Source organism: Gavialis gangeticus, unplaced genomic scaffold, assembly GCF_001723915.1.
Source record: "Gavialis gangeticus isolate Ggan-Ray unplaced genomic scaffold, GavGan_comp1, whole genome shotgun sequence".
NCBI lineage: Eukaryota > Metazoa > Chordata > Crocodylia > Gavialidae > Gavialis > Gavialis gangeticus.
In genome coordinates, this window is record NW_017729031.1 from 52,691,336 (window position 1) to 52,705,300 (window position 13,965).

At 42.2% G+C, this 13,965-nt stretch overlaps 1 protein-coding gene and 1 long non-coding RNA gene across 2 annotated transcripts; one reads left to right on the plus strand and one right to left on the minus strand.

Moving 5' to 3' along the window:
* The first annotated feature begins 197 nt into the window (after nt 1-197).
* On the plus strand, nt 198-9,306 carry KLHL23 (kelch like family member 23). The gene is made up of 3 exons (XM_019522779.1): nt 198-1,414; nt 3,183-3,335; nt 6,523-9,306. Exons 1-3 carry the CDS (start codon nt 202-204, stop codon nt 6,831-6,833), a joined length of 1,677 nt encoding a protein of 558 aa, XP_019378324.1. The 5' UTR covers nt 198-201; the 3' UTR covers nt 6,834-9,306.
* Nucleotides 840-12,673, minus strand: LOC109301545. The gene is made up of 3 exons (XR_002098556.1): nt 12,443-12,673; nt 3,893-3,949; nt 840-921 (listed from the first exon to the last, which is right to left on the minus strand). It is a non-coding gene; the product is annotated as an uncharacterized LOC109301545 (long non-coding RNA).
* Nucleotides 12,674-13,965: the final 1,292 nt, after the last annotated feature.

Genomic DNA, 13,965 nt, shown 5'->3' on the forward strand with positions numbered 1-13,965 from the left:
CCCGCGCAAGAGCGGCTGCCGCGGGCCCCGCGCGCCTCGGGGTGGGGGCGAGCGGCCGAGGCACAGAAATAGGAGCTGCCGCAGCCTGCGGCCGCTTCCAAAGAAGGGCAGGGGCGCTGCCCCCCCCGGCCGCTCCACGTGGGCCGCGGGCATGAGCCGCTCGGCCGCCGCGGGATCTGGAGCAGCTCCGCCGCCGCCGCCATGGCCGTGGCGGGGCACGAGGGCTACGCCTACACTTTCCGCGACGCCTCCCACGCGGCGGGGGTGCTGGAGGCCTTCGGCGCGTTTTACCTGGACGGCTCGTTCACAGACGTGACTCTGCGGAGTGCGTGCGGGGCGCTCTTCCCGTGCCACCGGGCGGTCTTGGCCGCCTGCAGCACGTACTTCAAGGCCATGTTCACGGCCGACATGAAAGAGAAGTCCAAGCAGCAGATCAGCCTCCCCGGGTTGGGCCGCGCGGCGCTGGAGGCCCTGCTGGACTACGCGTACACGGCCCGGGTCCGCATCACCGCGGGCAACGTGCAAGGCCTCCTGCGGGCCGCCGACCGCCTCCAGTTCGCGGCGGTGAAGGCCGCCTGCGAGCGGTTCCTGCTCAGGCACCTGGATGTCGCCAACTGCATGGGGATGCACGCCTTCGCGCAGCACCACCACTGCCCCGAGCTGGAGAAGGAGGCGCGGAGGCTGCTCCTGTCGCACTTCGAGGAGGTGTGGAAGCAGGAGGAATTCGTGGACGTGAGCGAGGAGAAACTCCGGTTTGTTCTCTCCAGGGACAATCTCAACGTCCGGAAAGCGGAGGCGGCCATCGAGCCCGTTGTTCGGTGGGTAGCGCACGATGTAGAAGAAAGACTCGACTGCATCTATGAGCTGCTGGGCTGCATCAGAGTAGATTTAGATGAAACGTACCTGAGGTCGGCCTTAAGCCTGCAAAAGAAATGCCGGCTCAGTGATGACAAGATAAGGGCGCTCATATACAACGCGTTGAATCCCAAACCAACGGAGGCTTGCAAAAGGCCCACGGCAGTTATGTATGTGATCGGAGGGTACTACTGGCACCCTTTAGCAGAAGTACATGTCTGGGACCCTTTAACCAATGCTTGGATCCAGGGAACAGACATGCCAGATCACACGCGGGAGAGCTATGGGGTCACTACTTTAGGACCCAACATTTATGTAACTGGTGGTTATAGAACAGAAAACATAGAAGCTCTTGATACCGTATGGGTATATAACAGTGAAACGGATGAGTGGAGAGAAGGCTGTCCTATGCTTAATGCCAGATATTATCACTGTGCAGTTACCCTGGGGGGCTGCATCTATGCCCTAGGGGGTTACAGAAAAGGAGCTCCAGTACAAGAAGCAGAATGTTATGATCCGTTACAACAGACATGGGTTCCCATTGCAAACATGATCAAAGGTAGGTAATCTTTCTTTATGCTTGACATCTCAATAGCTGCTCTTGTTTATTTCCTTTCTGTAATCTCTACACCCACATTTCTGGTCCAGTCTAAAATCCACTGAAGTCATTTGGAAGTCATACCATTAACTTTAATGGTATGGGCTTTGGTGCAAACTTTTGGTAGCCAAACTACTATAAACATATGAACTCTGTGCTGAGGACCATATGCAAAAACACCACATTCTGCCTCTCAGGAGAGCTTGTTGGCATTCCTGCTAAGTTGGCAGCATTACTTCAGGTTTGGGAGGTAGTGCCATGCAGAGTGGGCACGGGGTGTCTCACTGCAGCCATCTCTAGTGCCATATTGTGCTGGTATTGAATGTGACTTTGTCCTTTATGAACGTATAAGCAGGACATTCAGTTTTAATGTCCTCTTCCTTGTGTAAAAGTTCTATGCAAGGTAGAAAGAATATTGAGGTTGCTGCTTATAGATATTGCCCTTCTGGGGCTGAGCAGACCCTCAAAAACTAGTTTTTTGAAAGCAGAAACTATTCTAATAAAACAGTCTTAATATCTTTATCTGGAATATACTGTACTGAAACACGTCTTAATTTTAGTTCCAACGGAAGGTTACTATTTTGGATCCAAGCAGCAGTTATGCTTTATCTGAGAAAAATGTCTATTAGACTACCAATTTCTGAGCAATATTTCAGTATTAAGCATTCCAATTAATTTTAGTCATGCTTCTCTCATTTGAAAATTCTTTTAATGTAACTTGTTCGTATTTCTATATGCTACCTCTCTACAGTTTGTAATGACCTCTTTTCTGTGAGGATGAGCAGCACCAATCTATTATTCAGGCTGCCAAACAACAATTTTGCTTATTAATGTTTAAACACTGAATTTTAACTATAGCCTGGAGTAAAACATATTACTTTGTTATAAAAAAATACCACGAATAAAATATCAAAATTAAATTACTGCACACCGGTTTTAAAATTAGTGTCTGAAAAACACCTAGAAAATGGATAATGTTAACAACCAGTACAAATTGTTTAGTCAATTACTCTGATATCCATGTCATTTCATGTAAAAACATTACTGTTTTTGCTTATTTATAAAGCGGTATAATGTTGGAATTGCAATGTTTTGCCTTTCAATATAGATGTTTTATGCATTTTTGTATGTGATAACTTTTTTAGAAACATAAAAATATATTATATCCTTCTTAATATTGTCCATTTTAACTTGTCAAATGGCACTTTCTTTTATGTTTTCCCCCCTAAACGTAAAGTCTGTAGGGCTCCATATTGTTTACTTCCTTGATTATTCAATAACATCATAACAATGCCACTACTGGAATTAAAAATACAGTAGTAAAATAATCCTGTGAGGTACTGAGCTCTCTTTAAATTTGTTCTTGATAAAAGAATTATGATTTTAATTTCATGGAAATTTTAAGGTAACATTTTTTGCCAAACAAAATTCCTAGAATATAAAGATCACACACCTTTTGTATGGGCTGAAAAGATGGATTCGTATTATTTAGTATACTATGCAATATGTAAGGTATGCTTTATGTTTTTAATTTGCATTGCTATGTATTAATGAGCCTAGCTGGCTTGCCACTCTGATGCTTTTGTTACTTTTTTATTTATGTACACAAAAGTATAATTTTATGCTGAAATGTAAATTAACGGGTATCTTTAAGCTCGCATTATTAATGGAAGTAGCAGTAAGTATTCTACAGTCTGAAGGTGTGCTGTGAATTTAATATTGTAAATAGGTGTTGGAAATGCCACGGCCTGTGTCCTGAATGAAGTCATCTATGTAACTGGAGGCCACTATGGTTACAGGGGAAGCTGTACCTATGACAAAATTCAGATTTACAATTCAGGTAGCAACGAATGGAGCATAGTGACCACAAGTCCACATCCAGGTAAGTGCAATCATATCACTAATAAATATGGAATTTAACTCTGTTATTTTTTCTTGTAAATTTTAATAATTACATATTGTTTCAGAGTGGTCTTTTATAAAAAAAAAAAAGAATGAGCTTAAGTGGTAGTCCATTCCAAGTTACTCTAAAGTGAACAATTAACAAAATATTTAATTGATTAGCTATTAATAGTGTAGTATAAAAGTGATATACATAAGAGAAGAAAGTAAGAACTGAATTCAGAGGAAACATTCTTAATATATTACCACTGTCACTCTTTAATTCTATTTTGAATGGTTTTCTGCGAACATTTGTGGGAGGGGAACATATGAGTTTTATGTGTGTATCTTTGCAGTTAGCAAAGATTTGTTTATAGAATTTTTTAACAATATTTTAAAATAAATGCCCAGAGTGTACTTAAATCTAGACCATAGTGGGAAACAGCTTTTCTGTCCCACAAAATGTTTTGAGAATTAAAAATTGTTCCTATCCCTCACTCTGAGCCTTCAAAACTTGAAATGGAGAACAACCAATGGCCCACTGGTCAGAATACTCACTTGGCATGTATGAGATATTGGTTCAAGTTCCTGCTCCCATTAGTATTTCATTATCTGCTATAAGGAGAATAGCATCAACAGGAGAAACCCATCTTGGAATACCTGGGTAATTAGGGCACAGCTGTGGGAAACTGAAGTTGAAGAGGCCATCTGATTTACATAGAGCAGGGCCTTGGACCTGGGTGTCACATACCATGCGATTACTCCAGTCAACAAGTTATTTCAAACACTGGGAACGTACTGCCCTAGTGTATTTCCAGAGAGCAATTACATACCCTCTCAGCTTTTCTTTTGCTAAGAAAAACAATTAATGCTCTCATAGCCTCTTTAGTTGCACAGAAACGTGGACTCTTCATTCCCCTGATCATCCTAGTAGACCTTCCCTGCTTCTTTCATTTTGAATCATTCTTGAATATGGATGATCCAAACTGTACGTTGATGCCTTGTACAGCGGTATTAATCCTGCCCTGTGTGTACTGGAAATATTTGACCTGATACATCCTAGATCTTTGCTGCATCTTTGTTGATACATGCTAGATCTTATTTGTCTTTCTAATGGCTGCATGTCATTAGACCTGTGATCAACCAATACACCCAGGTCTTCCTACTCCTCTGTAATTTCAAATTGATAAAGTGGCCCCTTTAGTAGGAATTCTTGCAATCCTCATGCTCATAACCTTGCACTTTGTAGTTAAATTCCATTTGCATTCTTTCATTCCTCAAGGTCATTCAGTTCTTCTTGTTTGATATTTTACACACAGAGTCCGGTAGTTCTCTAAAAAGAGAAAGGACCATAACTTGCCCTCCAAATTCTTGGGAAAACAAGTGATTAAATCTAATCAAATTCCACAAAATATTAAAATTATTTCAATAATTAGTCTTACCTGATCTGAATGTGAACTTGAACTCCATCACATTTACCTTCTATTCATCAACCTACAGCTTTCCTATTGAATCAATGGACCAGGAGGAGGGGTAATGAGGGGTTTAATTTCTCATAGGAACAGGTTCCTTTCCATTCATATATTGACATTATCATCACAGCATCTGAATATGTTCCAGAAATTCAAGAAGTATATACCTAATTAATATATTACTAGAGAAGGACTAGATTATTAATATATTGCCCTCTTATAAATGTAGTACTACAGAAGATTACATAATTAATATATGCAGGCAAGGTTCTTTGAGTACATGTGATATCTTTTATTAGACCAACTAAGTAGTTGGAGAATTTTTTTTCCAACTACTCAGTTGGTCTAATAAAAGATATCACATCTACTCAAAGAACCTTGCCTGCCTATGTCCTTAGACCAACATGGCTACAACCAAAAACCCAGCATTATTAATATATTACACTAGTTTCCCAGAAAATTCATCCACTCTTATGCATTTAGCACTGGTCTTTTACATGAATTGCTACCTGGCAAAATAAAAATTCTCGAGCATATTTGGCACCAGAATCTACATATTAAGTTTCAAAAATAAAATTTTAATTTGAATCCTGTTAGTGATGGAGATAATATATAATACAATTGATACTTATTTGAGTCTGCAGAAATATAAATTGCAATACTACTAAAAAGAGGATGACTTGGAAAAAAGGAAGAGATAAGAGTAGTAAATACTGGTATTGCTGGCGGTTTGGCTTTGGAATAGAACAGCAATAAGACCACAAGTATGCAAAAAGCATAAACACCAGTAAGGAAGAGGGTGGTGTTAGGTCTCATTCTAACTAAAAATCATAATAGCTCTTATCCAGTTCTCATCAATAGAAGTATTTTGCAAAGAAAAGTCTGTTTTTCTGTTTTATGGATGTGGAAACTGAGAAACAGATGAAGTGCTTGCTCTGAGGCCTTGTACAGATATTCAGTTTCTCCTAGGAGAGTCGCTGGTTTCCCAGGAGAAATCGTGAGTGTACAGATGTTCAGGCATTTTCCTCACAGACTAAAAATGGCCACTCCAGGAGAAAAATAACCTGAGAACAACTATGGTTAAATCACTCCCAGAAGACTTTCTCCTCGGAGAGCAAAAGTCTATACATGCTGTAAGTTAACCATCAAGCCACTGACTGAGCTGGGAATTACATCCCTGTTCCCTGACTCCCAGTCCAGCCTACTGCTTTCATATAATGCACTGGATTGAAACTGAGAGAAAATTAGGTTTCTTATCAGGAAATAGTTTTGACAATGAAACAGGATTGTGACATGTTCTTCTGGAGAAGTGGTGGAAACCTCAGCATATGGCCATTGTAATCTTGACTGGAAACGGGCAAAGAAAATGAACCATAGGGAACATCAGTAAATTAACAGGGATAGAGTTAGTGCCCATCTATCTCTACTTTCTACATTTTAGCAACATACATTCTTATGAGACTTTCTCTAACGATATGAGATCACATCTATATGGTAGCTTTTTTGATGACTTTAGTCTTCTCCAGACCAAGTATAGCAGAAGTTCTTAAGATTTTTCCTGAAGCTGTTGGACTCAGTGAAGAAATTCCCAATGATTTCAACTGAGATCAACACCCCACTGTTGTCATGTTGCTGCAGTTCCACTCCCTAGCTACTCTTGTTTAAGGGTTCACATGATTTTTTCTAAATTAAACTACTTTCCATTTCTCCCTGAAGAATATGGATTATGTTCTGCTGCATTACAAAACAAAATCTATCTTGTGGGTGGACAAACGACAATCACTGACTCCTATGACCCAGAACAAAAGGAATGGAAGCAGATGGCTCCTACAATGGAAAGACGGATGGAATGTGCTGCAGTTGTTATGAACGGGTGCATCTACGTAACAGGAGGATATTCCTATTCAAAAGGAACGTATCTACAGAGCATTGAGAAATATGATCCTGAATGTAATCAATGGGAAGTAGTAGGCAATCTGCCTAGTGCCATGCGTTCACATGGTTGTGTCTGTGTGTACAATGTCTAACAGGATCTGATTATTATATTTCTGTTACAAGAAAGAAGCATATATAGTTTCCATACCAGCATAGGTTACCTCTCAAACTATATAAGATAAACTAATGGTTCACATTCAAGCCTAAATCTGTAAATAAATGTTTATTCATTTAAAGTGGCTTAGTGTAATATAGATAATGTGATAATATTGTCATGCAGTTTCACCTGGGAAATAAATTCATTGGCCATTCTGTATTGTAAAAGTTTACAAAACCTTCTTATAAAATGTAAGAAGTAATGTAAAATTACTAATGTGTATTAATTAACTACTAGAGGAAAATGTAGTCTAGGTTTTGTCACATTGCTAATAGGCTTTAAAATAGAAAGACTTAGCTTTTCTATGGACTATGGGGTTTCAAATGAAATAAAAGTAGAAATGGTAATGTTTACTGCCACAAGCTGATTGACTTGATAAGACATTAGTTGCCTGTTTTAAAATCCCTTAGCAAAACAGAGGAAAAATTTGTCTTAGTGTTCCAGGAATAGGGCAATGCTTTACTTCTGTAGAGAGGCACTTAGGGAACAGTGAGAGAAGGCCCTACTTTGCTCTGTAATAACCCATCTGGGAGATTCAGAAATACATATCGTTGAATCCAGATAACCTTTTTGGTAAGAATAGTTCACATGCATGTTGTGGGCGGGAGGGAAGGAAGGCTTGCAGAATTCCAGTAGCTCTCTTATGACGTAGGCATTTACGTTACAGCTACAAACCAGATTTTTATTTAAAATAGCTCTTTCATTACCAAGGTTTTCCAAAAGCCCTAAATTGCAAATTAAGTGTTGGCAGTGCTGTGAGTGAAGTAAATGCAGCAACAATAGGAACTTGGAAAAAAGCTTGGTGTATTTAGTATTCAAAGCTGGCCAGGGCACTGGATTGTATTAATTTCTTTTCTGAAAGCAGCATGGGGGATCTTTATATTGCCTAAGGAGTTATCTGAAGTGGGCAAAAAGAAATCCCATGTTGGAAGGTAGAATTATTATTCCCACAATGCAGCATTTCTGTGTCAGCACCAGGGATAAGGCAGAATCCAGGCAAAGGGGTTGAAAAGATATGAACTACCAAACAAGCCTTCTTCCAAGTGAAAAGTGCCCTGTCAAATGTCTTAGGGAATATATATATAAACAGAGATTTCTTAAATCGCATTTAATTTATTGTGGATTGCTGCTAGAGAGGCACTTCCATTTTTTTTTTTACAGTGTGCTGTTTCTTTGTGTCTACCATGGGACATTAATATGTAGCTTGTTTTTAAATATTACTTGTACAACTGTAATGGCAATGGGCATCTAAAGTCTTAACCCCCCCACATCGACCACATTTTCTTCTAAAATAGTTTATTTGTATTTATAAACTTTACAACAAGCAAAAAAACCCCCCACTATCCTTTAGAAAAAAAAATCTTCAGTCTTCTAAGGCCACTTTTTAACAAAAAGAAGAGTTCCTTCTCTCGGAGCTGTCGGGGATCTACTACAGGTATTTGTAAGAAACTTCTGCTTTTCTCTTTCCCCTTTTTGTACCATTCTCCCTACTGTTGCATTTGAGCATGGCTTAGCAGGTTACACAAAACATCTTTGAGTTTTGATTCAAGACTATGTTGTACATACTTTTCTGTTTTGCTGTTTCGTGCATACCTCCTTTAAAATGTATATATACGTCATGCATGCAGGAAGGAAACGGATACTCTAAAACTGAGGTTGTGCTTATTCAACATTCTCAGTGGAGAGGTAGGTAATGATCTCAATATAGTTTGTTTATACAAACTAAACTCTAGAGAGACCTAAGCAATGGAAGAGTCTAGTTCTGTGGACTGTGGTGGCTAGATGAATTAGCACAAAGAACAGTGAAGGGAAAACACAGAAAAAACTTACAGATGAAAAAATTTCATGTCACACTGCCTTCTTTCTTAAATTACTTTCTTCTCTCCTTTCTTTCAAAATTATTCTCTATATTTAAAAAAAACATAAAATGAAGGAGCAAGATCACAAAAGCATTAAGACAATATGTACGTTAAATAGACTCACAATGTCAAACAATAAACTCAAGCATGTACCCTCACTATAGAACATGCTTCGGTGTAGTTTCATATTATTAAGGCAGTACTGTACTAGCAATCAAAAATGCTGTTCCTTACTCTGTCACTAATTTGCTAGCTAGGTGACCCTTGGCAAGTGTGTGATTTTTACTGATCTCAAATTAACCTTCTCTGAAGCAAATAAAGATAACTCACTTCAGGTATCCACTGAACTCAAAGGGAGTTTTGCCATTTTTAATAGGAACAGGAACAGGCCCTAATTTTTTGTTATTTTTTAGGGCTATAAAGTATTATACATGCACAAATAGTTAATATTAAGATGGCAGAGTACCTTTGGGGTGCTTGCCATGTGCCAGGGACTGCAGTAGGCTGGGGCAGAGCCCAGCAGGGAAGGCAGCCAAGTGAAGCCCCCCAGATCTCATTCTAAGGAGGGAGGTGTGTGGTGGAGCACCTTTGGGGGTGCTTGCCACTTGAGGGCTCACACAGGCTCTGAGAAGAGCCTGCTTTGGAGCAGCATCAGAGGAAACCTTTCCTGGGTACCATTTTAAGGGGGAAGGTGTGTGGCAGGGTACTGTTGGTGCCTGCCACTTTAAGACCTGAGTCAAGCAGCCAGCAGGTGCCTGATTGTGGCATACATTTTAGATTCAGGGCTGCCTATATAAGCAGAGCATTTTGCTACTGGCAGAGGAGGCAGCAACATTGCCTGGCTGCAAGGCTTCATGGATCATCCTGGAGGTAAGGCAGGAGCTGTAGGAGATGGTTAGGAGGCTCCTGGTCCTGGGCATGACCTAAAACTGCACCCTGTCAGGAGTGGGTGGCCTGGTGGGGCTCTCAGTGGTGCAGGAGCCCCCAGGAAATGCCAGGCCAGTTACTACCCTGGTGAAAGGTGGGTAGGGGCACCTTAACCATAGCCCTCATCTTTGGGTAGGTTTGTGTAACATCAGAGGTAGTAGGGGGCCAGGCATGGCTACAGCCACCTGAGCCCACCAGGGAGGGAAGCCCTGTGGGCCCCAAATGAGGGGGGTAGAGATGAGTAGCCCCAGTGAAGGGGGGGGTGGAAACCAGAGGGCTGAGAGCCCAATTACGTATAGATATAGAGAGAGCACAGTGACATGCTGCTCGGGGGAGGGGGGAGTGAGAGTCCCCATGAGACCCTGGAGCACCAGTCATGGTGTGAGTTACCCCAGCTCCCACAACTGGGTGAGTTTTATACCCAGTAGGGGCCAGAAGGCAGACCCCAGAGAGTGGGGCTAGAGGCTCAGATGCTCGAGGCAGAGTACCCTCATCTGGTCAATGCTGGGGCCAAGACCAGAAAGGTCAAAAGGGCCAGGGGCCCACTGTGAGGGATGCCCAGAGCTGAGGGCCTGGGGTCCCGACTGGCCTTGGAGGGGAGGCCCAGGCCTGTGTAGCCAAAGGTCCCGGGGGGGGACCACGCCTGAGGAGAAATAATTTCAGGGAGCTAGGCAGCCCGAATGAAGGCGGAATAGGCCACCTGAATGGAGGGATCAAAGAGGGGTCCTGATTGGGTTATTCTGGGGCCTGTGTGGGGCTGGTGAGATTAGCATCAGTGGATGCCATCTGCGAGGCATGGGCTGCAGTGTAGGCAAGGTACGGAGCCGCAGATAGCGCCCCCTGGCATCGGGGCATGAATGGGTAGCCTCCCACCTTAATTAAGAACAAGGCATGGCAGGTGAGTCAGGTGGGTGGTGTGCCCAAAGGAAAGTGGGGAACCTAGCACTGTGGCTAGGTGAGGAGCACCACTTTGCCACAATTAATATTAGGTGGTGCTACTTCTTACAGTTCATGTTTGTAATGCATCAATCAGATTCATTTAGGAGTTGATCAGAACAAATATTGGGCAGAGGCACTAATATGAATTCACTGACAACACAGGTTTTGCTTCCTATCAAAGAGGATGCACAATTTATTAAAATTTAAAGCTTGATTACATTTTTAAGTACCCTAGGCAATAGATGCCATGCTTTTTAATATTAATAAATAGATTAATGTGACCACTTAATTTATGAAGGAAGTCTAATTTTATTGTATTTACTTGGGTGTGGAGGAAGGACTGGTTATATGATCAAAGTTCTTGTTTTAATATTTTTATTTTTGAAGAGTAAAGAATTAGAATGAAATGATCTAAAATCAAGGTAGTTATTAAGTCAGTACTAGTATGTATTTAACTACAATTTCATTAATTTTGATAAATGTGACACCCATGGATTCAGTAGTATAGATGTGTTTAAAACTTTTTCTAGAAAATGTAAAATGCCACACTATTTAATAAATTCAGTTGTGAAATAAATTGTTGTTGTGCAGGATTTTTTTTTTCTCTCAACTAAAAAGCACAGTGGAAGCAACCCTCCAAACTCGCTTTGTGCATACCATGCTTTTTGCCACAGAAATTAATTCCTCTCCTTGTACACACGCATTATCAAAACAAAGCCCAACTTTTTTTGCTTCTGCATTTAAAGAGTATAATGTATTTTAGCATACCTAGTAAAATTTAATTCTTTGTTATTAAGACCTGATACACTTTTTAAATTTTCTACTGCTTTAGAATACATTTTCCCCATCCTCCTTTGCATTGTCAGTAGTCTTCCAGCACTGTTACTAATTAGTAACAGTGCTGGAAGACTACTAACGATCCAGTATTACTAAGACCCATCTATAATCGAAGACAAAATTGGGCTGTAGAACCTAAAGACAGAAGACTGCTTTCTCTGGGAAATTGGGAGAACTGTTTTTAGGCAAAAAGTAGAGATACAACAGGATGATCTCAACTGATTATCTTGCTAGAGACAGAAAAATGCCCTTTAAAGCCCCCATCCTTTAAAATGAATGTGCTGAATTCTATGCACACAAGTAATCCCCTTAAAATCAAGGGGACTGCTCAAGTACTGGATTTTTAAGCATGCTTAAAGTAAATTGTGAAACTCTTTGCCAACCTAGGTCTAAATAATTGATCTGATTACAGAAACCTCACAGGAGTGCATTTGCACAGGAATGTAAAACTTGGGGTGTCAAACATACGGCCCATTGGAGCCCTGTGACCTGGCTTGTGGATCTCAGACTAATAGTGCAGTTTGTCTGGCACATATGCTGGACCCAATGCCACAGGTGCTGCATGCAGCATGGGAGGTTGGGGGCACCAGACAGCTCTGGTCTGGACCTGGCTGTGCTAGTGCCAGTACACGGGGAAAGTCTGGTAGGGCACCATATGCAACTTGTGTCCCATGCTGCTGCCCTAATTGGACACTGCCCATCCACCCCACAGGTTGTGCACAGCGCATGCTGGCCCTGACACTGCACTGGCCCTGTGTACTGGCTCCAGCATGTAGTCCTGATCTGGCCTGCAGACTGGCCTAGTGACCCTCATCTAGTCCACAGGGATGGATGAATTTGACACCCCTGCTCTCTACTTTGTGTATTAAATTAAAACTACCAAATGTGTTTGCTTAATTTGCTCCAAAACTGGCTGAAAGCCTTTGTGACAAAATTATGATTAAAAAGGTATACAGTAAACCTGTGTTCAGATTCCTCTTACTCTGTTTTTTCTGTTCATATTACTGGTCGGTAGTCTTCAGTCGGAGCTTGGACGAGAGTGTGCAGATAAGTTTCTCTTGCAAGCCGGGCACCAAAATGATGCAAATGGCCATTAACAAAACAGATAAATCAATTGTATGCCAAGTGGCCAAGGTAAAGACGCTATGTTTTTCTTTCATCTTTCAATTACTGCCATTTCAGGTGCTACCTTAAACAACAGTAGATACAAGTTTCAAACAGAGCACCTGAATTTGACAACACCCATTAATATTTATTGTAATGCCCCAATGCAAGCTAAGTGAGCTGTGTTTTAGCAACTAGAAATCATCTACAGCTTTTTCAATTAGGAAAAAAGGAAGTCATGTTTTGCTACATTGGATTTGAACTCCATTTACTCTGTCCATTTGGCAAGATATCACTGAATTAAAGCTAATTTTGGAAGAGCTGTGTTTACCATAGAAAATTAGGGTTGTAAGGGACCTCAGGAGCTCATCTAGTTCAAGCCCCTGCTCAAAACAGGAACAGCCCCAAATAGATCATCTCAGCCATAGGCAATGCACAGCAGGGGGCATGTGCCCCCTTCAGATTGGCTCTCGCTGGCTGGGGAGTGAGGATGCTGAGTGAAGCACTGGTTGGTGCCCCCCTGAGATTGGTGCCAGCTGGCACCAAGAAGTGACAATGGCACAGCGATTGGCTGCTGGGGGACCCCCAGACTCCGGGGGGTAGTAGTTGCCCATGATCCCAGCCAGGGCTTTGTCCAGCCTTAAAAACCTCCAAGGATGGAGACTCCACCACCTCACTGTGAGTAACTTGTTTCAGTGCTCCACCACGCGCCCAGTGAGAGTTTTTCCTAATATCCAACCTAAACCTCCCTTGCTGCAACCTGACTTCAGCTTTAGATTAGGTAACAATTGTTCCCATTAGTCTCTGCGGCCACTTGAGCGTTCTCCCCGACTTGAGCTGTAGACAGTAGACAAGCAAAAGACTCCTCCGTGTTGCTACCAGATTTTAACAATAGTTGCTGTTAGCTCCCTTCTCCAAGGAGCCGTGTTGAAATCCGAGGAGCTGGGGCTGCTTTATACTGAGGTTTGCTAATGAGTAATGACATTTAAAGCAACAAACAGACGGTACTTTACCCCTTACTTACCCCAGAGAATAGTGTGGTGGGGGGCGGGACTGTATATGGCTTTTTTAGTTAAAAAAAAAAAAAAAAAAAAGGCCCGGCGTTTGAATCTACCGATGCGTTCATGTCATTCCCTGCGCAGGGAGACGAATATAAAAGAGGATGAAACACAACTCGAAGAACAGCTTTAACGAGAAGTAACGTTTCCGCGCGTTTCAGACATGGATACTCGACCAGAAACACCCGCTCAGCTCCGTGCCGCTGCGTGTAGCGGCGGGACCGCCTTCGCCCTGCACCTCGCCTAGTGCCACCGAGATCGCCTTTCCCTGCCCCCGGCCAGGCTGCCCGCACGCGGCGGGGGCGGGGGCGGAGCGGCCGGGAGGAGCCGCCCACTGCGGGCG

Coding starts and splice junctions, on each gene's coding strand:
- KLHL23 (XM_019522779.1), top strand. CDS start 202: ATGGCCGTGGCGGGGCACGAGGGCTACGCCTACACTTTCCGCGACGCC. Junction 1,415..3,182: donor CATTGCAAACATGATCAAAG/GTAGGTAATCTT, acceptor TATTGTAAATAG/GTGTTGGAAATGCCACGGCC. Junction 3,336..6,522: donor GACCACAAGTCCACATCCAG/GTAAGTGCAATC, acceptor TTCTCCCTGAAG/AATATGGATTATGTTCTGCT.